Source organism: Schistocerca cancellata, chromosome 4, assembly GCF_023864275.1.
Source record: "Schistocerca cancellata isolate TAMUIC-IGC-003103 chromosome 4, iqSchCanc2.1, whole genome shotgun sequence".
NCBI classification, from domain to species: Eukaryota; Metazoa; Arthropoda; class Insecta; order Orthoptera; family Acrididae; genus Schistocerca; species Schistocerca cancellata.
Genome location: NC_064629.1, coordinates 880194908 through 880222605, shown reverse-complemented (window position 1 = coordinate 880222605; position 27698 = coordinate 880194908). Strand labels below are relative to the sequence as shown.

The window sequence follows — 27698 nt, the reverse complement described above, 5'->3', positions numbered from 1 at the left end:
GATTAGGTTATGGGCTGCTTCACCAACTTTTATAAAATGATACTTCAGTCACTCTAGCAGCAGTGATACATTTAAATCTGTCTTTATTTCTCCCATTGAGCATGTATTTTATGTATGAATATTAAAAACACTGAGAGTGAATACACGTTTGTGCTTTCTTGATTTTTCAGGTGGTTTCGCTTACCTGTCGAAAGCAGGGTGTTGTGAAGTTTTCAAGCCGACGTCCAGATCAATCAAGAAATGGCCTGCAGACTGCATTAACAGAAGGAGTTGTCAGAGTACCAATGACCAGTGAGATATACAGCATTCAGCTGAACAATGCTACAAATCATGCAGCATCTACGATGAAATCTGTCCTCACAAACATTAGCACCAAACCTAGTTTGTTAGGTGCAAACACACTTCTAATAAACTCAGCAAAGAATCACGTGCCAATTCTTCCCAACATAACACGTAAGAACCAGAATTCTGGTACTCAGAATAGTGCTAATAGCTTTAAAAACATTTTTGCCAAATGTGTTACGACTAGTGCAAAGACTGTGGGTAACTCAAAACCATCACTTGTGAAGACTGGTCAGTTTCATATGCCAAATATTCTTAGTGCAAGTCTGAAGAGGCCTACAGAGACATATAAATCTAGTGCTGAAGCTAAGAGGAAAAGAAAAAATACAACTGTAAATGCCGTTGAAGTTATGACCAGTTTGTTGGGAAAGAAACCTGCTGGTACTCCAACATTTGCTTTAACTACTCCTCTCATAAAGGTTTCACTTCCTAGTGGAATTACCGCAAACTGCAGTCAACCGGAAGTTGTAAACTCAAATTCTGTATTCAGCTCACAAACAACCAGTGCTGAACACCCGAAACCTATTATGGCAGTTGCTTCGTTGCCTGATGTAGTGAAAGCATCATCTGTAAAAGGTAAATTTTCTTCTTAGTAGATAATAAATTGTTGTAAAGGTTAGAATTTCATTTTATAAATAAGATTTTACTTTTCTTGCAGTGTAAAAAACAAAAATCTTTATGGCAGATGGTTAACTAATTTTGTAGTTACTTTGATACCACTACTCTGATTTTAAAATGTGTACTTCAACTGTGGGAGGATGCGTACAATAGTCTGTTGGCAAAACAGTGATTAAACTGGCACAGGAACTGCTCACACCTAAGCCCAGTAATACCCCGTTCATGGTATTAACCTGTGATGCTATTTGAAGTTTTTCCCTATAGTAAATAAATGAGTTGAATTCCTCTAAAGTGCATTAGAAGTTACCCTTTTGCAGTATGAAAGTTGTTGATCATTATTTCTTTGTTTACTATGTTGTTGTTGTGGTCTTCAGTCCTGAGACTGGTTTGATGCAGCTCTCCATGCTACTCTATCCTGTGCAAGCTTCATCATCTCCCAGTATCTACTGCAACCTACATCCTTCTGAATCTGCTTAGTGTATTCATCTCTTGGTCTCCCTCTACGATTTTTACCCTCCACACTGCCCTCCAATGCTAAATTTGTGATCCCTTGATGCCTCAAAACATGTCCTACCAACCGAACCCTTCTTCTAGTCAAGTTGTGCAACAAACTTCTCTTCTCCCCAATCCTATTCAATACCTCCTCATTAGTTACGTGATCTACCCACCTTATCTTCAGCATTCTTCTGTAGCACCACATTTCGAAAGCTTCTATTCTCTTCTTGTCCAAACTAGTTATCGTCCATGTTTCACTTCCATACATGGCTACACTCCATACAAATACTTCCAGAAACGACTTCCTGACACTTAAATCTATACTTGATGTTAACAAATTCCTCTTCTTGAGAAACGCTTTCCTTGCCATTGCCAGTCTACATTTTATATCCTCTCTACTTCGACCATCATTCGTTATTTTACTCCCTAAATAGCAAAACTCCTTTACTACTTTAAGTGTCTCATTTCCTAATCTAATTCCCTCAGCATCACCCGACTTAATTCGACTACATTCCATTATCCTCGTTTTGCTTTTGTTGATGTTCATCTTATATCCTCCTTTCAAGACACTATCCTTTCCGTTCAACTGCTCTTCCAAGTCCTTTGCTGTCTCTGACAGAATTACAATGTCATCGGCGAACCTCAAAGTTTTTATTTCTTCTCCATGAATTTTAATACCTACTCCGAATTTTTCTTTTGTTTCCTTTACTGCTTGCTCAATATACAGATTGAATAACATCGGGGAGAGGCTACAACCCTGTCTTACTCCTTTCCCAACCACTGCTTCCCTTTCATGCCCCTCGACTCTTACAACTGCCATCTGGTTTCTGTACAAACTGTAAATAGCCTTTTGCTCCTTGTATTTTACCCCTGCCACCTTCAGAATTTGAAAGAGAGTATTCCAGTTAACATTGTCAAAAGCTTTCTCTAAGTCTATAAATGCTAGAAACATAGGTTTGCCTTTCCTTAATCTTTCTTCTAAGATAAGTCGTAAGGTCAGTATTGCCTCACGTGTTCCAACATTTCTACGGAATCCAAACTGATCTTCCCCGAGGTTGGCTTCTACCAGTTTTTCCATTTGTCTGTAAAGAATTCGCGTTAGTATTTTGCAGCTGTGACTTATTAAACTGATAGTTCGGTAATTTTCACATCTGTCAACACCTGCTTTCTTTGGGATTGGAATTATTATATTCTTCTTGAAGTCTGAGGGTATTTCGCCTGTCTCATACATCGTGCTCACCAGATGGTAGAGTTTTGTCATGACTGGCTCTCCCGAGGCCATCAGTAGTTCAAATGGAATGTTGTCTACTCCCGGGGCCTTGTTTCGACTCAGGTCTTTCAGTGCTCTGTCAAACTCTTCACGCAGTATCTTATCTCCCATTTCGTGTTCATCTACATCCTTTGTTTACTATATATTTTGGAAATTGTGTTTTGAATTGTGTTTAGCCAAAAAAGGAAAATCTATTTCTTCTAATCCTGATAGTGGTGTATTTTTCTTCTAAAAGGGAAACAGCCCTCTTCTTTGGCAGACATTTTTTCACTTCTTCCATTTCTTTTGTCGTTCAGAATCCCAAATTTTACATGCCTTTTCCATTCTTCAACATTTTTGAACCTCGATTTAGAATCATCATTTATCCTGTGCACTAGTATGGACATGCAAATCTCCTAAATATTTATCTTCAAACGTACATGTTTATGTAATTATGGCTCATGAGGAGGACAAGGCCTTTTTTGCCAGGATATTGTTGAACCCCTGCAGTTGTAAAGCTGTTTGAAACTGTCAGCAAGAGCTTTTTGTAGAATCGCTCAACTCTTTGGTCATGTATTGTTGGATATCCGCAGCGAAATAGGAGACAAGATCTGGTGCTACCAATATGATCGGTAGACCAAGTGACAGTCAGTTGCATGGGGTTAGCCTTCTTTGTCTCTCAGAAAAAGTTGACTGACAAAATCCAGGATGAAGACAATGTTCATCACGTTTTTCAATAGCCAGGGTGTTATCCATCCAAAGAAGATAGGTAAGTCAATGAACACCTTTTTGGTGACTGTTACTTGGTCTCCAGATTCTATTGGTAGCACCAGGTCTCGGCTCCTATAAATATGCAGATATCCCACAAGGCGTGACCACAGTGCTTTGAGTGATTCCACAAGAAGCGTTTGCTTACAGTTTCCAAAAGCTTTGAAACTGATGCCAGAACTGTGTTGTAGATAACGATGATTACTTTGAAACCCAGTGGAAGTATTTTGTTTGTAATTATTTCTTCCTTCATTTTCTCAGACTATTGTCAAAACTTTCGTGACACTCTTTGTATATTTAGAAACCAGACATAATTTGCAGTTAAGTGTCAGAGAAATGTTTAAAACTGAAATTAATCTGTCTTTTGCTGTTAATGAGAATTTTGTTTTATTAGCAATGAAGCAATACTGCTGCTACTGCAGCGCTTGGGTTTATAGACAATGATAGATGCCTTTGTTGAAAAGAATACACTTTTATATATATAACTTATTTTTAGGTGTAACACAGAATGTAAGAATAGCAGCATCGAGTAGTGCTATCCACGTACCAGCTAACTCTATAGCCTACCTGACTGCTGGACCTGTTACATTTCAAAAAATACCAGTCCTCAGCCCTCAGGTAAGTTTTTACCTCCATTTTGTTGCTTTATATTGAAGTAAAGAGTGCTGTGCCGTAGGTAAATGGTGTGTATTACTGTTGTGCTAGAAAAGTAAGACAAATATTATTTCATATATTACAGTCAAAATAATTGTTACAAAATATGCCCAAAATGAAATTACTGTCAAATATGCTGTAAGGCAGTGAAAATTGGAACACTCAAAATTAATGGCCCAACTGAATACATACTGGGAGGATGTGTACAATAGTCTGTTGGCAAAACAGTGGTTAAACTGGCACAGGAACTGCTCACACCTAAGCCCAGTAATACCCTGTCTTGTGTGACTGAGAAGATTAGTATTACATAAGTTAAGAGGCATCAAATGAAGTGGAAACACGGAGGCAATAGTTAATCTACGTCAGAGGGTGCAATTCATCATATGAGTCATTTTGTGTTGTGCAGAATGATTTTTGTTGGGGGAGGGAGGGGGGCGGATGAATTCATACTGTGACATTTCATTTTGGACAGGGATATTTGCCACAGCATTGATACATTTGTGAAATTATTTGATAGAAGAGCATCCATCACATGTAGTGACAAGCAGGTACCAGGCCTCAGCATTTGATAACTGCTCCGTTGTCACCATTACAGCGGGGACAGCATCGTCAAGTGTTTATTTGATGTTCGAGCACTACAGTGGTTGTGATTTTGCCTGAGTCTGTGGTTGGATGCTGTTTGCTGTGGACTGGGCATGTTTCACACATGGTATTTCACCAACTTCAGTTGTCTAAAAACCGCCAGTGCCTTGGGCTGCAATGGGTATGTGAGCACTGTACTGCTGAGCTAATGGCAAGAGGTAGTGTTGTTGTAATAGTCTTTGTTCAACCTGTTTTATTATGATGGCAGAATGTATGTTACCCAATTCTGCAATAACTCAAGTTGATAGAACAGTGGAGTACTGCGATGTGTTACAACGTGAAATGACATCACAGCATACAGTTTTGACTATTGCATATTGAGAGCAATCTGATCTGCAGGATTAAGTACAGCTCCTTCCTTGGCCAACTTAAATATTTCAGCATCTCATTGAGGTTTGGTGGTGTGCCAATGGTACGTGTCTTCACAGAACAATATTTTGATGGCATTAACTTGACATCTTCATCAGGTATTCCCCGAGACTAACTGCCTGGCTAAATGGGTCCAATGTTTATATGTGGGTGGTGCCTGAAGTTCCATCTGGCATCCACTCTGGATCGGGTGTTCTCTTTGGTCCCTGCACACGAAGCACGCTTCCACACTGCTGCAGGTGTTTTTCATTCCCTCCGTTTCCACTATGGCAGTCTCCTGCATGGTGGCCCTGCCATGGTGTTCTGTATTCGGTCTGCTCCCATGGGGCTTGCTCCTTGTAATTTCGTGCTGCTGCCACAGTTCTGTATAACGTGTGTGCTGGCTACAGGAGCCTCTTGTGGCGGAGACTGCTGTCCGGTGTTCTGTATTAGGTCTGCTCGTATGAGGTGTGCTCCCTGAGGTCTCAGGTTGTTGATGATATTCTATATCTCTTCTGCGTGAGTTGTGACCATCTCTTGCAGCAATGGCCACAACCAAGTGCTCCGTATGTGATCTGGACCTGTCATATACACCTGCAGTTGTCAGAGATTCATTACTGGAAATGGAAACTTTTTTCTCGTGTTTCTGTAGCAGTTAGAATGTTGGATTTCATGCTATGCTGAGTTTGTATCATGCTTCCCGATTGATTAGGTTTACTGCCATCTTGATTACAATTGGTTCATTGATGACACTGGGGGCTTGGGTTAGGATCCTGGTATTATCATAATCCGTGGTGTATTAGTGTTCCAGGCAGTGTTCTGCTGTTGCTGATTTTGTGGCCTGTCCTAGCCTAAGATGTCTCTGATGTTCCTTACATCTTATGTCCACTGTTGTTGATGTATGACCGGCATAAGACATATCGTATTCACAAGGCATCTGTTAAATACCAGGCTTTCTGAACTTCAGATCATCCTTGACATGAAGAACCAAGATTGTGTTGGGCAGATAGAAGACACTTTTGGGTTTCCTCAGGATCTATCTTGGAAGAGCTAGGTCCTGCATAAGGTAGAAAAGCTACCGTTCTGATCTCTTCTTATTCCTCTTCTGGCGTATCAAGTTGTGTGGTGAAATGTAATGCTTTGTGGATGGCCCTAGTTGAATATCCGTTGTCAGTGAAAACTCGCTGAAGATGTTCTAATTCTGTTATCAAGCTATCAGAGTTGGATACCATCTTGGCTTGGTGTAAAAGTGTTCTAAGGACCCTGGTGTTGTGTGCTGGATGATGGTAGCTGATGGGGTGTCTCTGTGTGTGTGTGTGTGTGTGTGTGTGTGTGTGTGTGTGTGTGTGTGTGTGATACACACTGTGGCCCAAGATTCCATCTGCCTTCATCTTCACCAGGACATCCAGCAACAGAAACTGACCATCATTCTCTAGCTCCATGGTGAACTTTGTTGGGATGTTGTGAGTTCATGTGGTCCAAGAACTTGTCCTTTTTTTCCTGGCTGTAAGGCCAAATAAGGAATATGCCATCTACGTATCTGAAGAAACACATTGGCAGGTTGGTGGAAACTGTAAGGGCCTCATCTTTGAACTTCTCCATAAACAGACTGGCCACTACCAGAGACAAGGGGCTACCCATCACAAAAACTTAAGTCTGCTCATACAGTTGGCCTTCGCATACGAAGTAAGAGGGTGTTAAAATCTGCTTCAAGAGATCTAGCAAAGCAGCAAATCTCTCACCGATCAGATCGAGTGTACCCGGGAGTGACCTTGTGAACAGGGACACCACGGCAAAACTGCCCGTGACGCCTGCATCCGAGATACATAAGTTTCTGAGATGTTCCACAAAGTTTAATGATGAGGTGCAGATGTGATTGATTGCACTTTCCCACATATGTTGCTAATATCATCTTCAGGTAAGTAGCTGTTGGGTAGGTGGCTGCACCAATATTATTCATGATGGGACGTAGCTATACATCTTTGTGAATTTTGGGTAACCCATATAGTCTGGGGGGTATTAGTACCTTGGGTGTCAGTTGCTTCACAACCTTCTCAGGCAAGCCTGTTTCTATAAAGAGTGTCATCGTCATTGTTTTCATTTTCACCCTATTAGTGGAGTCATATTCTAGTGGATGATCAGCAGGGTCCAACAGAAGTTGAATCTTCAGGTAGTATTTGGTCTTCTGCATTATGACCAAAGAGTTCCCTTTGTCTGCTGGTAACACCACTCTGATGTTGTCATCCCCCAACCTCTTGAGAGCTATCCTCTTATCTCTTGATATGTTCATTTGGGAGGCCTGGCTCCAGTTAATACTCTGCATGTCTGTCTCTCAATCTCTGTGCCAGACTCAAAGGTAGTGCTTTGCCTACTTGCTTCACAGAGGTGATGAAGCCGGCTACCAGTAGGCTTCTGTGAGTTACTGCAAAGTTAAGGTGCCTTCTGAGTACCCTTAGTGTGACTTCATCCAATGTCTGATCCCTCAAATTTACCACTTAGCAGATGTCACGTGTTGCTGCACTCTGTTTTTCATGCTTTCAAGTTTCACCAGTTTTTGGGCTGCATGATGATGTTGCCACAGACAAAGGGCACTCTTTGGTCATAATGCGGAAGACCATCTACTACCTGAAGATTTGTCAGTTTCTAGAGGACCCTGCTTATCATCCATTAGAATATGATTCCACTGATAGTGCGAACAGAAAAACTAACACTCTCTTTAAGGAAGCAGGTCTGCCTGAGAAGGTTGAGAAGCAACTGACATCCAAGACACCAGTACCACCCAGACTATGTGGGTTACCAAAAATCCACAAAGGTGATGTGCAACTATGTCCCATCATGAATAATATTGGTGCAGCCACCTACCTGACAGCTACTTACCTTAAGAAGATGTTAGTGTCATATGTGGAAAAGTACATCAGTCACATCTGCAACTCATCAGATTTTGTGGAATGTCTCAGAAACTTACTTATCTCGGATGCAGACATCATGGTCAGTTTTGACGTGGTGTCCCCCGTTCACCACTGTATCACTTCAGGGTACACTCGATTTGATCAACAAGAGATTTGTCGGAGCTTTGCTAAATCTCTTGAAGCAAATTTTAACACCCACTTCCTTCGTATGTAAAGGCCAGCTATATGAGGAGACTGAAGCTGTGGTGATTGGTACACCCTTCTCTCTGGTAGTGACCAGTATGTTTATGGAGAACTTCAAGGATGAAGCCCTTATCACTTCCACGTACCTGCCAATGTGTTTCTTCAGATCTGTAGATGACATGTTCCTCATGTGGCCTTACAGCTAGGAAACACAGGATAAGTGTTTGGACCATCTGAACTCAAAACATCCAAAAATAAGGTTTACCGTGGAACCAGAGCAAGGTGGCAAGGTTCCATTGGTGGATGTCCAGGTGAACAGGATCGCAGATGGCACCTAGGGCCACAGTGTGTATCAAAAGCCAACACACACTGACTTAAATCTACATGCTGACGACTACCACCACCCAGCACAGAAGAGCAGGATTCTTAGAACACTTGTACACCAAGCCAAGACAGTTTCCAACACTTACAGCTTGGCAACGGAAATAGAACACTTTCAGTGAGTTTTCGCTGACAATGGATATTCAATCAGGGACATTTGCAAAGCGTGCATACCACCACACAACTTGATACACCAGAAGGGCAACAAGAAGAAGAGACCAGGAAGGTAGCTTTTATACCATATGCAGGGCCTATCTGTTCAAAGACCAGAAGAATCCTGAGGAAACACAAAATCAAAAGTGTGTTCTATTCACCCAACAAAATCAGTGCTCTTTGTGGAATGGTCAAGGGTGATCTGGGGATAAGAACACCAGGTGTTTATTAAATACCTTGTGAAAACAGTGTGTCTTATGATTGGTCAAATGCCAACAACAGTGGACATAAGATTTAAGAAATGCCAAAGACATACTAGGCTAGGTCAGGTCACAAAATCAGCAATAGCAGAACACTGCCTGGAGCACTAACACACCATAGATTATGGTTATACCAGGACCTGGCCCAAACCCCTAGATTCTGGGACAGTGTCATTACTGAATCAGTTTAAATCTAGATAGCAGTAAACCTAATCAATCAGGAAGCAAGGTGCCAGCTCAGCAGAGCGTGGAATCTGGGGTTTGAACTGATATGGGAACACCAGAAAAAAGTTCCCATTTCCAGTAATGACCCTTGGACAATGGCAGGCATGAATGAATGGCAGGTTCAGATCACATATGGAGCACTAGATGGTAGCTACCACTACAAATAATAGACACAATTGGCGTGGGCGAGATATGAAACATGAGATCTCGGAGACCATGCCTCATGGGAGCAGACCTAATCTGGAACACTGGGCAACATTCTCCGCCATAAGAGGCTGCTGCAGGGACTCCAGCGGCAGCACAAAATTGCAGGGAGTCCGCCTTGCATGCACAGATCGAGTATGGAACATCAGGAGACTAATACTACCACAAGAGACAGCCGCAACGAGCACAGACAGCATAATGAATGCCTCCAGAATCGCATGTCCGCAGGGAGCACACCTCTCAACTGTGGACCAAATACAGTATGCCAGGTGTGGCTGCCACTATGGGAGACATTTGCAGTGGCTGTGGAGCAAATAGGGGACACCTAGAGCAGCGTGTGTCATGGTCATGGACCGAATACAGAACACAGAACACCTGGAGCAGCCCAGAAGTGCAGCTCGTGGGCATGGACCAAATACAGAACACCAGTAGATGGATGCTGCCGCGAGCTAAAGCCACAGGGGGTGCAGACAGCACAGGGAACAACTACAGTGGTGCAAGACAGCAGAGAATGTGCCTCGAGGGCCCGAACTGATTACAGAGCACCATGACATGGCCACCGCCGTGGGAGACTGTTACAGCAGGCATGGACAGAGTGAGGAATACCTGCAGTGGTGTGTAAGTGTACCTCGCGGGCGCAGGTTGAAGCAGGAACATCTGTTCCAGAAGAGCCGGCAGATGGAACTCGTGGCACCTCCCAAGCATAAATACGGGACCCAGTCAGCAAGGCAGTCTGTCTCTGGGAACACCTGATGGAAGACGTTGAGGTTTTATTTTTTTTTATTCGTATTTTTTTCAATTTAAGAGCAGCACTTGCAACCTATGTCCTCAATTATTTGCTGGATGTATTCCAGTCTGTCTTCCTCTACAGCTCACTCTAGTACCATGGAAGTCACTCCCAGATGTCTTAACAGATGTTCTGTCACCCTATCCATTCTCCTTGCTAGTGTTTTCCACATATTGTTTTCCTCTCCGATTCTGTGTAGAACCACCTCATTCCTTACCTTACCAGTCCACCTAATTTTCAGCATTTGTCTGTACCACCACATCTCAAATGCTTCGATTCTCTTCTGTTCTGGTTTTCCTACAGTCCATATTTCACTACCTTGCAATGCTGTGCTTCAAATGTACATTCTCAGAAATTTCTTCCTCAAATTGAGGCCTATGTTTGATACTAGTAGACTTCTCTTGGCCAGGAATGCCCTTTTTGCCAGTGCTAGTCTGCTTTTGACGTCCTCTTTGCTTCTCCCATCATTGGTTATTTTGCTACATGGGTCTTAGAATTCCGTAACTTCATCTACTTCATGACCATTAATTCTGATGTTTCTCACTGTTCTCATTTCTGCTACTTCTCATTGCTTTCATCTTCCTTCGAATTACTCTGTCCACATTCTGTTCTTGTTAGATTGTTCACTTCATTCAGCTGCTCATGTAATTCTTGTTCACTTTGTGAGGTTAGCAATGTCATCAGCAGATCGTATCATTGATATCCTTTCACCTGGAATTTTAGTTCCACTTTTGAACCTTTCTTTTATTTCCATCATTGCGTCTTGTATATACAGATTGAACAGTAGAGGCGAAAGACTACAACCCTGATAGTGCCGTTTTTAATCCAAGCACTTCGTTCTTGGTCATCCTCTCTCATTATCTGCGTTTGACTCTTGTACACATTGTATATTACCTCCCTCTTCCTGTGGCTTACCCCTGTTTTTCTCAGAATTTTGAACATCTTGCACCATTTTACATTGTCGAACGCATTTTCCAAGTCGACAAATCCTACGAACGTGTCTTGATTTTTGTGTAGTCTTGCTTCCATTATCAACCACGATGTCAGAATTGCCTCTGTGGTGCCTTTACCTTTCCTCTAGCCAAAATTATGGTTATCTAACATATCCTCAATTTTCTCTTTCATTCTTCTGTATATTATTCTTGTCAGCAATTTGGATGCGTGAGTTGTCAAGCTGATTGTGCGGTAATTCTTGCACTAGTCGGCTCTTGCAGTCTTCGGATTAGTGTGGATGAAATTTTTCCGAAAGTTGGATGGTATGTCACCAGACTCATGCATTCTACACACTAACGTGAGTAGTCGTTTTGTTGCCACTTCCCCAATGATTTGAAAATGCTGATGGAATGTTATCCATCCTTTCTGCCTTACTTGATCTTAATTCCTCCAAAGCTCTCTTAAATTCTGACTGTAATACGGGATCCCCTATTTCGCTTAAGTAGACTCCTATTTCTTCTTCTGTCACTTCAGGCGAATCTTCCCCTTCATAGAGGCCTTCAATGTACTTTTTCCACCTATCTACTCTCTCTCTTCTGCATTTAACAGTGTAATTCATGTTGCACTCTTAATGTTACCACCCTTGATTTTAATTTCATTGAAAGCTATTTCAACTTTCCTATACGCTGAATCAGTCCTTCCCACAATCATTTATTTTTTGATTTCTTCGCATTTTTCATGTCATTTTGTCTTAACTTCCCTGCACTTGCTGTTTGTTTCATTCCTCAGCGACTTGTCTTTCTGTATTGCTGAATTTACCTGAACATTTTTGTACTTCCTTCTTTCATCGATCAACAGAAGTATTTCTTCTGTTACCCATGGTTTCTTCACAGTTAGCTTCTTTGTACCTATGTTATCGTTCCAGCTTCTGTGACTGCCCTTTTTAGAGATGTCCATTCTTCTGCAACTGTACTGCCTACTGAGCTATTCCTTATTGCTGTATCAGTATCCTTAGAGAACTTAAAGCATGTCTTGTTATTCCTTAGTACGTCCATATCCCACTTTTTTGTGTTTTGATTTTTCCTGACTAGTCTCTTCAACTTCAACCTACTTTTTGTCACTACTGCTTTGTGATTTGACTCTATATTTGCTCCTGGGTACAGCTTACAGTCCATTATCTGATTTCGGAAACTGTCTATGATGTAATCTAACTGAAATTTTCCCGTATCACCTGGCCTTTTCCAAGTATACCTCCTCCACTTGTGATTCTTGAACAGAGTATTCACTATTACTAGCTGAAATTTATTACAGAACTCGGTTAGTCTTTCTCCTCTCTCTTTCGTTGTCCCAAGCCATATTCTCCTGTAACCTTTCCTGCTACTCCTTTCCATACAACTGCATTCCAGTCCCCCATGACTGTTAGATTTTCGTCTCCCTTTGTGTACTGCATTACCCTTTCATTATCCCCATATACTTTCTCTATCTCCATCTTCAGCTTGCGACGTCGACATGTGTACCTGAACTATCGTTGTCGGTGTTGGTTTGCTATCGATTCTGATAAGAACAACCCTCTCACTGAACTGTTTACAGTAACACACACTCTGTCCTACCTTCCCATTCATAATGATCCTACTCCTGTTGTACCATTTTCTGCTGCTTACCCTATATTCATCTAATCAAAAATCCTTGTCTTCTTTCAGTTTCACTTCACTGACCCCAACTACATCTATATTGAGCCTTCGCATTTTCCTTTTCAAATTTTCTAGCTTCCCTACCACATTCAAGCTTTTGACATTCCATACCGCAACTCATAGAACATTATCTTTTCATTGGTTGTTCAATTTTTTTCTCATGGTAACCTCCCCTTCAGCATTTCCCTCCCGGAGATCAGAGAAATCATCATGATACTTTTTCAGTTACAGGCCACATGTCCTGTGGATATATGTTGCGTGTCTTTAATGTAGTGGTTTCCATTGCCTTCTGCATCCTGACACTGTTGATCATTGCTGATTCTTCCGCCTTTAGGGGCAGTTTCTCACCCCAAGGTTAAGAGAACGCCCTGAACCTCTGTCCACTCCTCTACCCTCTTTGACAAGGCTGTTGGCATGATTATGAATCAAAATTTAAGTAGTGGTGGGTTTTGAGCCCGGGACCAAGGACATTTTGATTACTGATAACAGACTTTAGTCTAAACCATGTTGAGTTACGGCATCAAAATATTGTGTTGGGAAGATGAGGACCATGGGCAGAACATCTTATCTCAACAAGGTGACAATGAATTGCCAGGAAAGTCTAAGAGAGTACAGCTTCACTTTAATTATAAGCATCCTGTATAAACTTTTGTTGGATATTTCTTTTCATGTCCTGCAGATTACATGAAAATAATTATATAGAGTTGCACAATAGGATAGTATTGGGTATGAGTGTCTTAAATGATGGAAGTAAAATGCAACTTTATTTACAAAGGAACAATGCTGCAGAAAAGGTAACAAGCAGATAATGAAGAGCTTTTGCTACTTTGAAAAATTTATATTTCGTGTAATATTGTCAGTAATGCAGATATTTTCTTTGTCTTGATGATTTTGTGATGAGAGGTTTATTTAACACACAGATGAGCCTTCTCTTTTTTTTTTAATTAAAAAAAAAGAGAGAAATGGATGCAGGCAGTTGGGTACTGTGTGTGAAGCTCAGAATACAGTGCAACTTCCAGTTTCTTTCAGAAACTTAGAGTTACGGTTATTTTATTTGCCACAGCTAGCTTCACCAGACAGTGGAATCCAATAATTCATAGCATTAGTGTTGTAAGGCAGCCATGTCACATTGTATTACACTTTGGATCTCCCATTCCCCATGAATCTTGAATCTTGTTGCTTGTTTTAAGCAAATTGGTCCGTGTATGATACTTCATGGCAACACAGTCATAGTTGCAATTAGTGTCTACCACATGAAATATTCTTGCTATAGTCAGTAGCTGTGAAAGCTTGGAAAATTTCCAAAAAGAACAGTCGGGGATAGTGCGATTTCTGTGGAAGGGGGATGTAACAGCTGATAGGGGTATCTTTTGGTTGAGGATAATATGGCCAAAATGTTTTTGGATATTGAGGGCATAATGCTCAGTGAGTGGCGTGAAATGGGGCCTACAGTGACATAGTGACAGAAGTGACAAGTTATCATTGACGTCAATCTGCTGTAAATTGCAGAACACATTTTGAAGCCTGAGTTAATTAGTTACCTCAAACAGTATGACCTCCCTGCCAACTAGCATGGAATCTGAGAACATTGTTCAAGTGAAAGTAAAACCAAATGCTCCCATCTTTTACATGACATCCTGAAAGCCGTGCATCATGGCACTCAGTGTTCCTTGCCTCCTCTCCTGTAAAGCATTTTATCAGTACCATTCCAATGCTTATTAATGATAACACTCAGTTGTGGTACTGAGGATTTCTTGCTTTAAATGTCCAGAAATGCAAAATTTTGCTCGTAGCAACACACACATACGTAGTATCCTGTGACTACACTATCAGTGAGTCACAACTGGAATCAATTAAGACATACAAATTCATGATTCTAAAAAAATTGTAGGGATGTCAAATGAATTGATTACATAGGCTCAGTTGCAAATAAAGCAGGTGGTAACTTTCAAATCAGTGATTGGATATTGGAAAAACGCATGAGTTACAAAGTAGAGTGGTTACAAAACTGTCATGTGACCAGTACCAAACAGGATTAATGGGATGTTGAGTGTAATTCATTTATTTGTTTTTTGTATGAGAATTTGAGAGGGTATACATTAGATATCTTGATTACATGTTTTCCTATAATGAATATTTTAAATGCAGTATCATAGAATGCTATTCCAGAGGTCATGAATGATTTCATGTAGGCATTATAGGATGTTACTGTCCTTCTCATCACCTTAACCCTTAACATATCAAGCAGGGTCCTTTAGGGACTCAGAAGAGTGCTTTTTGGTGATACTGCTGCAACTGTTAAGAACTAATTTATTCTTGATGTATTTGCGTGTCCTGCATCTGTTTAAGATGAGCTGTGATGTATCCGTTAAAAAATATAGGGGGGGAAAAACTTGGGTTCCTGGCGGGACCCAGCTTGGTATACTTTGTAACGTATTTTGATGGATTTATTTTTTGTTATTTTTCATAATGTAAATACCATAACTTTTTCATGTAGTCTGCAAACGAATCTGAGCTGATGAAATTTTTTGGGTGCTGGCTGAAAGCAATTGCAGTGATCTGGAAGATGTTATGAGCGAACCTGATGAGGACTTCGTTCCAGAACAAGTTGCATGAGAATCAGAAAATAGCCTTGAAGTAAATTTAGATGAAAATGATATTGGCATCAGAAATTGTGATGGGGATTCCAATGAAGGAGATGAGTTTGAGACAAAAATGCAGTAGTTCAATGTCCCTGGTGACTTACTGTTGTCAATGTAATACTGTCAGAGGATCTCCCAGGCCAATGCATGCAAGTGATCTTGTACCCACAATGTCCAATGTTTTCAACATGTTCTTTGATGAAATTGTAGATAGGATATGCACCTTCACCGATGCTGAACCGTTATGTGGTGTTCAGCATTACAGTGCCAGTGATAACTCTGAGCAGGAGAATTTGGACAGATGTAGGTTCTGCCAAACTGAGTGTGAGTGTGAGTGTGAGTGTGAGTGTGAGTGTGTGTGTTACTAATTGCTGGAGCTCTTCGTTGCTGAAAGGAACCAATTTCTGAAAAGCGGACAACCAATGAAAATATTTTTATTGCTCCCATGGCACAAAATTCATTTGCATGTATTCTTTAATTTATCAGGTTTAATGATAGAGCAACACTTCAGTAATGTTTATTTAGTTTAAATATATTTTTAGCTGTTGAAAGAACTTAGTATGAGTAACCTTCTACACTGCTATGTTGCAAAATTAAGTAAAAAAAAAAACATGGAATCCCCAGAAGACTCCAGCTTGGTATGCAACACTGATGATTTAGGGTTGGTATGTTAAGTGTGTTCACATGCAGAGGAAATGTTTCTGATGCTAGCCACATAAAATTTCCATAATATAAAGTTAGTGAAAATGCCTAGACTACCACTGCTGTTCAAAGGAGTTCAGAGGTTTGTCTACCCCAAACTTTTCTAAGTGACAATTTATATTTATCTAAATTTAATATTTGATACCTAATTAAAACAATTTCCTTTGTCCTGTAGTAACTACCAGTACTGGTGTTGTTACTAAAGAACTATCAAAAGAATATTCTTTTTCTCTTGCTTCTGGGGTATCTGAAAAGTATGACATTTAAAACAATGTTCCTGTCTATACTGGATACTTCAGTTTCTCACAGAACAATATCAGCTTACAGGAGATAGATGATTACATCCTTTCATAAGGCAACGTAGATGTGTCAAAGATATTGTGTGGCTTAATTTTTAAGTGGAGTGTGTTATCTGGTGTCTCTGTCTCACAAGGAAATGTTTCCAAGAGTCAATAAATGATATTGATGGAAGGTGGGTAGTGTGGAGAGGGGCGAAAACAGTGCACTACATATTTTTTTGTTTGTGCTCAGTTTCACATCTAACAAGGGAATGGTCAGACTTATCATGTCGAAAACTGTGTTGCTTTTTTTACCACTGTGAGTTAACATTGCAAGAAGTCTGTATGCAGAATTTTAGCTGCTGACATGACCTGGAAGTCTGTAAACAATTTTATGAAGTAAGACATTATTGTCGCATGGTTTACGCTCTTATAACTGCCCTTGTACATCCCTGACCTCTCTCGCTACGTTATACCAACGCCATCTAGGGACAAGGTGGCGTTAGTTACGCGCCGCTCTCTTGCCACAGCAGTGAGAGAGCTGATTCTCCCAGTGAAAGCAATCGTATAATAATTAAACATTCGTTGACAAATATGGCTGATATGTTATCTACAACATTCTTTCCAAATAGCTACGAAATAGACACAAATAAATATACGGTTTAGAACATGTCCAAATTTTATTTCTTGTAATTACCGCAAAAATGCGAAATATTGATACAATGTTCAAAACATAGGTTTTTTGTGCACCAAGAACATACAAGCAAAGACGACATATGACAGCCCTGCGAATCACAGACGTTGTTAGATGTCCGTAGACAAAACTGGGCTGGTGTTAGGAATGAATCAGGCCTAGTATCAGTATATTTCGAGGAGTGCCACTCATATTTAATCAAATTCTGAAACCGTGGGGGCGAAAATTGATAATGTACTACTGATTGCAGCTTGAGAATATTGTCACGGTGATAGACAGGAAATTGCAGTGATCTGAACACAATAATTTTCTCTGTTAGTTTTCTGTAAAATGCCTTACACTGACGGAAAAATTCTCTGTCTAAAGGTTGGATTACGTTCGTCGTGCCGGGTGGAATCTGAAGTATCTCTACTTCTTGTCAGGGTGGGCTCGAAATACAGCTTTTAATGAATCAGACCTTTTATGACCTGACCACGATTCTAGAAGGAGAAGTGATTTGTTCCCGCAGAACGGAAGAAAAGCATGACGCATGAAAAGCTTAACGTTTTCATTTCCCATTTTTCCAGACTTCGATGCGTGTACCACAAGATTGTTTGCGTAGAACATTGTTCTTTTGACACATGATCCAAAATGTCCAGTTGGTTCTCGAAGACACACATAGAGTTTAGGCAGCAATGAACCATCTAGACTAATTATGGGCATTATAGTGTATGAATGGGTGAGTGCAGTCATGGACTGCACAATCACCTCAATATGTTTTTCCCCTTTGAATGACAGTGTTCTTTTCGCACGCATTTCTTTTTGAAAACCTGACTGATCTGCATTGTACACGTACGATTCACTAAAACTAGCGATCTTATTTTTTGCATTCGTAAGGAAAGCTTCTATCATTTCGATTTGTGTCACTTCATTTTCCGACCTGTTTCTCGATACAAATTTTGTTATTTTTCTTGCCACAATTTTATGTGATCTTTTGAAGCAACTAATCCAACTTTGAGAAGCTGTAAATTCTTTAGCGCCTATCGCATTGGCAATCTCTAACGCCCAATTACGCAAAGTTGTATCACTGACACTAAATGACTGTTGTCTGGCATCGGTAAATAGCTCAAAAAGTCGCGTATTTATCTCCGTCGCAATTTCCAGTCGACTCTTACGTCGTCCAGCGACTTCCTTTTTCCATCTATACAATCCACGTTCAGAACGCACAAAGCGATACTTATTTTGAACAGTACTGACACGTAGGCATTTCTTACCACTTTCGTGCAACCAATACATCACCGCTTTTTCTTTATCTGGTAAGATAATTGTAGTTGCTGGTGTTACTTTCGGAGATAATTGATGATGGTACGTGACACTATCACTCGAAGAGTCTTCATGAGTGTCTTCGCCGTCTGTAGATTCACAGATTGCAATATCGAGTGTTTCAGTTGTTTCTGGCCACATGTCTGCGCCATTTACATGCTCGTCTAGAAGTTTAACAACCATGTTGCACAACACATAGTATTCACGCGTGTTTTCTGTTGATTGCTTCATTTGGCATTTGTGGTATATCTCCATGGCAAGCAGCAAACCATTTACAGAGTTCACCATCACTTGTGGGGGGAGATTGAATGTTCACCGTAAAGTGGCTTGCGGAGTATAGACGAACATGTACAGAACGTCTTTCACATCTCTAATCAGTTTCAGGACGGTATGTTTCGAAATACGTACCAGAAATTAAAAGGACGTGCGTGCCACAGAAACGAATATTCGATTCCCCTTTCCACCAAAACCGTGCAGCGATACTCCTCTTTAGTGAACGCCGCGATAAGACGGCCGCTCTTCCCGACCATGCGCACAACGCTTGCGACTCGCCACTTCCAGGGGTGGCCAGCCGTCACTGCAAGCGCCAAGCGGAAAACACAGCCATGTTCGTGATTTTTTTTTTTAGGTGACTTCCAGTTCATGTCAGCAGCTACAATTTTGCATACGGACCTTTTGCACAGTTAAATAACAGTGCTAAAAAAAGCAATACATGTTTCGGCATGACAAGTCTGACCATTCCCTTGTAAGGGGTAAAGCGCACCCCAGAAGGTAATTTGACAATTTGTTTACGGGGAGTATCTTTGAAACAAAGGTATATAAAAAATGTTTTTCATATAAAAGTTGATTTGTAATTAATGTTCTTGAAAACTGTATAATCAACTTTTGTAATGAAGTGAAATTTTGCAAAATACCGCAGCGCCATTAATTAATTTTGGAAATTTAACTTTTGTTACAATATTTTATGTGCATGGTGTTAAAGTTATGTTTTAGTAATTTGCTTATAGAGTATCATTATTTTAATTATTTTCTATCATAATAATGAGTTTCCTATTATTTTCAATTAACAGAATACATGGCTGTGAAGTGGTAAACTAAAAACAAAACAAAAAATGTAAAATAATAATTTAAAACAAAAATAAATACAAATGAGTAATTAGAATAGTAATGAATACTTAGAGATTTTAATTAGGTATGTTGAAAATACTTGCAGCATATTGTGTACATCATACTTTTCAAAAATGGTATTTCAGAAACCAGCTTTATTAAACAGGTATGTATGTGGCTTGAAAGCTTCTTTAATTAATATTGTAACAAAAGTTTTCATTTTTCAAAATTAATTGATGGTGATGGGGTATTTTGCAGAATTTGAAATTATTACAAAAGTTGATTATACTGTTTTGACGAACATAAATTACATACCAAATTCTACATGAAAAACATTTTTATAGATCATTGTTTCTAAGATATTTCCTCTAGACCTAAAATTCCAAATTACCTTTCAGTTTGTGTTTCACCCTTTGAAAGTGAAATTGGACACAAACAAAAAATATGTATTGCACTATTTTGCCCTATCTACACATACCACAATTTTCATCAAGATCATTTATTGATATTGGGAATGTTCCATTGTCAGTACCATGACTTTTGCTAGATGCGAGCGTTATATGCTATGCACTTCATTATGGGTACTGTGTTGCACCACAAAGTGAGTGTCCCGCTTCTCCTCCTGTGGTATGAGACTCTGGCAACCATTTCTTAATCTTTCTTATCGTACCTTAAAAACCGACATACGCAGAACCTCGGGACATATGACAGGAAAGAAGCGTGGAAACACAGATGACTTTTGGGGCTGCTGAGGGATGAGACCAGTCTGTCACCTCTGACAGTCACTAATAAGATAGCTTGTCCAAAATAATCAGTTATGATGACAGATGTTTCATTGGTCCCATAAAGGATGCCAAGTAAAAACAGTTGTTATCAAGCCTTCCATTGGTGCAATTTTCTCAACAGTATAACAGAATAAACACAAGTGGCAGCAGTACTGCCTCTGTTACCCACAGTAACAGCTGAATGCTGGCGGCACTGTCAAACGCAGCTACAGTCTCTCAAACACTCTGGTTATTGCACATGGTTGATTCTCTCAGTGCTGCTCAACTTGCCACTGCTCCACTTGGAACACCACTGGCATTGTGCACACTGGACAGTGCTAGTTTGTATTGCCAGTGCTGTTCTGCTCACTGCACCATGCAGCTCTGGTCATGCTGCACTGTTCCACATTAACCACACTCTTAATAGATAGTGGTGCGAGGAAACATGCCCTGCCTCCTTATGGCAAGGTAGCAGCCTATATCTGTGTTCTGCAAGGACAGAACTGTCACATGGGTCGCAAATCTCTTCTAGTGTTCAGGGTCGTAATCAAAATCCGTTATGGTCCACGATTAGTCTTTTCACTCATTTCAAATTAAGAAAAGAAAATGAGCTAGGAAAAAGCCACTACGCACTTGCCTACTGAGGTTGGCATACCGTTGTAAATGCAGTAGTTAAGGCCTGACCACTAGCCTTACTTGATACAACCACAGTTTAAAACACCTGCCACATTAAAAGTTTCTTGGTTGTATAAAGATTTGAACTAACAGACAAATGTAATAATTTCATTGCTCTAGGATGCTAGGTCCCACAGCATAATAGTGTGTTGCGTTACGGGGTGTGTATATTATACAGACCGTTCTGCTCACATTTTCCACGGCACTGGTGAATCGAGCACGCTGATACATTGTTGTGTTCATGCACTTCTTATTTTGCAAACACTTTCTGACACTATCTTTCCAAATAGTAGTTCACCAGATGATATGCAGTACCAGTAATCGAAAATTAAATTTTCGATATTTATCTGCAGAAAATAAAGTTATTTCAAATTCTCTCTGATAAAATACTATAGTTCATCTGGATGCAATTTGATAATTTCGTGTTTTCACATCTACAGAGTGGCGCACATAAAACCGGCCCGAACCGGAATGTGAACGCGAGTGAGTAGCATTACAAGTTTCTTTGCCACCTTCCAACAGCAGTAGTGTGTGAGTAGTTCATATGGAAAGTAGTAGTTACAAACGGTGTACTTCATTGTCATGCCTTACTCCATTGAAGAACGGGTGTTCATTGTTGAAGAATATGTGCGATCTGAATCCATTTAAGTTGTTCGTGACACTTTTCATGAAAAGTTTCCTGAAAGTAATATACACGCAAAATAAACAATTCAGGATCTAGTGAGAAAGTGGCATTAGACAGGCAGTGTTGGTAATTCAAAGAGAAGTAAGGCACTGACTGTACATACATCTGAAGTTGCGGCAAATGTGACAGCACACATTGAAAGAAGTCCGTACAAGTCAACACAACAATAATCACAGCAATGTGGAATATCTCGCAGGTCATGTCAATGCATCCTTCGTGGCTTAGAAATGAAACCTTACCGTGTGAGTGGTGTGCAGCAAATAAAAGAAGCGGACAAGGGTAAGTGTACACATTACTGTAATTGGTTGCTGGAAAATGTCGCTGGGGGACATCTTGACCTGTTCCTCCTTTTTTCGATGGATGAAGCTTGGTTTCATATGTCTGGTTATGTTAATTCACAAAACACAAGACACTGAGCTACAGAGAATCCCCATGGCATACTGCAAAAGCCGTTACACGATTTAAAAATTGGTGTATGGTGTGCTGTATTTGGTAACAGAATTATCGGGCCATTGTTCAACGAAACTGTCAACACACATGTTTACTTGAAACTATACAGTGAATTTTCAGCTCTGTTAACTCCAAACAAAAAAAATGTTGTGCATACTTCCAGCAAGATGGGGCAACTTCTCATATGTCGGATTTGTCCTTCACTCATATACATACTGATTTTACAGAAGAGAGGACCATTAGTAAGGGCTTGTGGACACCCCACTCTCGCGGCTTGTCAGCATGTGACTTTTACCTCTGGGGATTTCTAAAGGCTAAAGTCTACCGCAACAATCCCAGAACACGTGACACACTAAAAAAACAACACGTGAAGAAATTTTGAACATTCCGCAAAGAGTACTGAAAAGTGTTTTCCTTAACATGCTTCGACGTGCACAGCTTTTCTTGGATGTTGACAGAGAACATTTTGAACCCAGGCTTTAAATTCCTTTCTAAAATATGCTTATTAAACTAATGGAACTAAATCTGTTACTTAAACTGTTACTTACATAGTTAATAATGCAACTGTACAATAAAAATGTAAGAAAGCGATGATGTATGTTGATTTTCTTCATTTGTATTCCCTTCAGCGCAGGGGCCAGTTTTGTGCGCGCCACTCTGTATATTCGCATTTATCACAAAATGCCAATTTTTCCAGCCCCTGGCTTATTACTCACATTCCTGTTGTTTTGTTGCCTGAACTACAGAATTCCAAAGAAACTCTAAAAAATGTGTAATACTTGCATATTTTTGTTGTTGATTGTGAAGGTGGCATGTGCACCATAAGTGGCAATCACACATTTTCTTCTTGATTTTAAGTTCATTATAATGTTTACAAACCTGTCATTGACATTGCTGTGTTGTTCTGTTCTATGTAGTAAATGATATATCACTTCAAATTGAGTGAATATTTTGTGCCTTTGAACTCTACAATTATTTCCACCGACTAAGGTGATACAGTCAAGTCGTTGGACTCGTGTGTGGGAGGACAACTATTAAAGTCCTCACTTGCTTATTTATAGCTAGGTTTGCCATTGTTTCCCTAAAACACTGACACAAGATTTCTTCCCCTATTTTTATCAAATTTTAGCATGTGTTTCATAGCTAATGGCCTCATCATTGATCAGTCCTGATACTTTCTCCTTCAGTGGTTTTCTACAGAAACTGAGGGAATTTAACGTATTTAACTGTATGTTTTCTTATTATCAAGAGCCTTAAATCTGTTCATTTTTTATTTTTCCCCTCATTTATTCTTAAATTATGTGAATCATGAATTCTTATTTGGACTTAACGTGTTTAACTTTTAAATTTAATATCTATCTCCAGCAGACATCTGTGATGGTTCTCTCCCTTAGACATTTCCCCTCCTTCGGGGATTTTTGAGTGATATATTTTTTTAGTTTTTCTGATGGACGCAGAGTAGAATTTTGGGAGACATTATGGTTTCGGTAATTTTATTGTATAAATTAATGGAATTATGGACAGACATATTCAGTGTTTGGAAAGAAAGAGTTCTATGTTACACCTCAACAACTATAAAGCCAAACTGTTCACTAACCGTAGTAAAAGTGTGTCCATCTCTATCTTACACATCTGGACTCTGTTGGTATATGCAGTAAGTATCTAGACTGAATAGTATTCCCAACTACCTTTAGAGTATATGGAACAAGTAAATCATTACAAACACATGGCAGTGCACAGTGAAGGTTTATCTCCCAATTAATTTAAATACAGATGTGAAGTGAAGTGTTTGGTCTAAATGACTTAAATTGTTAGGGGTAGTGAACGGTTCATCTGAGATTCATTTGATCTGAATAAGTCACCATTGAATTTCTTTTGGCAAAAGTAATAACTCTTTTTGCACATCCTCCAGGTTCTGTAAGCTGATAATGATAAAAATGTTCTGACCACAGATGTATACTTCCTTCAAATTTCTTCTAGTACTGATGAGTATTATCAATTCCAACATGAAACAGTTAAAAAGCTAGAATTGTATGCAGAAGGAATAAGGATCATAAATGGCTGCGCCATTCTCATTTAAAATTTCCATGTGTTTGGATTACTGCTAGTAACTGATGGAAAACTTTTAACTATGGTTGTACATTTTTTCATAGGCCAGTAGTCCTAGAATTGAAGAATTGTACAGCTAATGGCCAAAAGTAAGAAGTTAAGTACTCAACGAGAACTACACTATGTGATCAAAATCATCCTGACACCTGGCTGAAATTGACTTAAAAGTTTGTGGCGCCCTCCATCAGCAATGCTGGAATCAAGTATGGTGTTGGCCCACCCTTACTCTTGATGACAGCTTCCACTCTCACAGGCATATGTTCAATCAGGTGCAGGAAGGTTTCTCGGGGAATGGCAGCCCATTCTTCACGGAGTGCTGCACTGAGGAGAGGTATCTATGTCGGTCGATGAGGCCTGGCACAAAGTGGTGTTTCAAAACACCCCAAAAGTGTTCTATAGGGTTTAGGTCAGGACTCTGTGCAGGCCAGTCCATTACAGGGATGTGATTGTCGTGTAACCACTCTGCCACAGGCAGTGCCTTATGAACAGGTGCTCGATAATGTTGAAAGTTGCAATCGCCATCGCCGAATTGCTCATCAACAATTGGAAGCAAGAAGGTGCTTAAAACATCAATGTAGGCCTGTGCTGTGATTGTACTATGCAAAACAACAAGGAGTCCAAGCCCCCTCCATGAAAAACACCATAACACCACCACCTCCAAATGTTAATGTTGGTGCTACACACACTGGCAGATGATGTTCACTGGGCATTCACCATACCCACACCTTGCCATCGGATCGCCACATTGTGTAGCGTGATTCGTCACTCCACACAACATTTTTCCACTATTCAATTGTCCAATGTTTACACTCCTTCCACCAAGTGAGGCGTCGTCTGGCATTTATCGGCGTGACGTGCAGCTTCGATCATGAAATCCAAGTTTTCTCACCTCCCACCTAACTGTCATAGTACTTGACGTGGATCCTGATGCAGTTTCCAATTCCTGTGTGATGGTGTGGATAGATGTCTGCCTATTACACATTACGACCCTCTTCAACTGTCGGCGGTCTCTGTTAGTCAACAGATGAGGTCCGCCTATACGCTTTTGTGCTGTACATGTCCCTTCGCGTTTCCAGTTCACTATCATGTCAGGAACAGCATTTCCAGTTCACTATCATGTAGGGAACAGAGTTTCCAGTTCACTATCACATCGGAAACAGTGGACGTAGGGATGTTTAGGAGCGTGGAAATCTCACGTACAGACATATGACTCAAATGACACCCAATCACCTGACCTCCTTCGAAGTCCGTGAGTTCCATGGAGCACCCCATTCTGCTCTCTCACGATGTCTAATGAATACTGAGGTTGCTTGTATTCTTCAATTTATTCTCTTATGAAAAGTTCCACAGAACTCCCAAGCAGACATTTGCTTATTTTTTGCGACATTAGCTCTCTGTTTCACTTCGCCAGTTCCTTCAGTGTCTTGCTTAATCTCTCATATCATACTAGATATGTGGGCATACAATAAGTAATGCAGCACTTTTTGTTCTGAAAGTAGGCTGAGATTGGTTTCATTCAGGATCCCAATGCACCATGATATTCCCCACTCTTTCCACTGCAAAACCCCAATTTTTTCAACATAATCTCCTGTTCAGTGTGATGGCCTTACCCCCACGTTGCTGGAAGGGCCTTTATGCCCACATGGTACCACTCTACTGGTCTACATCTACATCTACATTTATACTCCGCATGCCACCCAACAGTGTGTCGACTTACAAGCCAATGTCTTGCTGCATCATTGACAACCCATTCATCTGCATACTGTTTTCTGTGGAGTGCATTCTTTATTGGACCACACAGATAGAAGTTGCAAGGTCTGGGATGTAGAGTGGACGAGGAAGAACAGTCCAATGAAGTTATGTAAAGCCGCTTTCAGTTGTACGGACTTGTTGTGAGGCCTTGTGTTGCATGAAGAAGGTGAAGTTCATTCGCATTTTTTTGGCTATGAACACGCTGAAAAGTCATTTATTCAGTTTCCTGAGGGTAGCGCAATACACTTTGGACTTGATTGTTGTGCCATTAGGGAGGACATCAAACAGAATAACCCCTTCAGAATTCCAGGAGACCATAGTCATGACTGTACCGGCTGAGGGTGCGACTCGAGGAGATATGATGTGGTGCTGTTCTGTGGATTGCCATTTTGTTTCCCATTCAAAGTGATGAACTCATGTCTGTGGCAATGTTCTACAAAAAATTGTCACTATCAGGCTCATAACGTGCAAACAATTCCATACAGATGGTCCTTCATTGCTCTTTATGGTTTTCTGTTAGGTGGTGAGTAACCCAGCAGGCAAACATCTTTGTGTACCCCAATTGGTGGACAAGTGTGTCAGTGCTAATAGATGTCCATTTGAGCAGTGAGGTGTTCGTGATCCATTAATCACCTTGACCGAGTGTGTCCACACGTTCCAACAGTGCAGCCGTCCGAGATGAGGGAAATTGGAAAGGATGATGCAATCTTGTTGCGATGATGACAGATGCCTTGCCCAATGATTCGCTGTGGTTTTGTTTTCTGCAAGATCTCTGTAGACATTTTGCAAGCAATTATGAATATCTGTGATGCTCTGGTATTCCACCAAAAGAAACTCAGTGACACCTCTGTGCTTAGAATGCACCTCCATTACAAGTGCCATTCTGAAGGGTGCGTGTAGTGCTGCCACCTGTGGGAACTTTACGAAACTGTAGAGGCTGAAGTTGGAATATTCTACAATGTCCCAAAACAGATTCCACATTTTTTCAACTGGAATTGGCTGAGGAAAAGAGGTTGCATTACTTACAAAACTCTCCTCTTACTTTCTTGCCACAACTGGTAGTGGACTACACTTTTTACTTGGGACATGTAGTCGTAATGTTTTAAGTATCACATTGAAAAAAAAGAAAAAATAAAGTTAGTTAATTAATACTCGTACACACTGAAGTCTTCGCACCACAGTACCGTACCACGCCAGTAGAGGTGCCAAAACAAATTGGAACAACCCATTGATCACTTCTTCAGCCATTTGGATTGGCCTGACGTAGCTGCAGTATGTTAACTGCTTCCATATGATACTCCTCTTCATCAATGGGCTGTGCCATTTTGTTCTGCCTCCCCTAGAACTGTCCATGGGGATTTCAGTGTATACCTGGACTGCAAATACATACCTGCAACAAAAGAAGAAATTAATTCCACAAATGTACCTGCTTTTAATAAATTTGATGGTATTTTGCAGTTAAAGCCACATCTTTGTGTCTTAGTTCCTTACACTCACTTTACCAATTTTGTCTTGCATCACTTCACTTTATATTTGCTTTGATTTCATTCTCTGGTTTTCATTCCTGAGTGTGTTGATGAGTCTTCTTAAGGCATTGAGTATGAAATGTAATCTGAAGAGAGTTTGCTTAACATTGACAATTCATCACTGCAATTCACACACACTCCCTTTTTAACTGCATAAGTGTAACTTTTTC

At 40.3% G+C, this 27698-nt stretch overlaps 1 protein-coding gene across 2 annotated transcripts in view; it reads left to right on the top strand.

Moving 5' to 3' along the window:
• Positions 1–27698, top strand: part of LOC126185034 (mucin-5AC-like) — a 190803-nt gene that overhangs the window by 86220 nt on the left and 76885 nt on the right. For both annotated transcript variants that reach the window (XM_049927775.1, XM_049927774.1), the window contains exons 6-7: positions 171–918; positions 3969–4090. In XM_049927775.1, coding sequence (XP_049783732.1) covers positions 171–918; positions 3969–4090 — 870 coding nt within the window. The remainder of the gene's footprint in view (positions 1–170; positions 919–3968; positions 4091–27698) is intronic.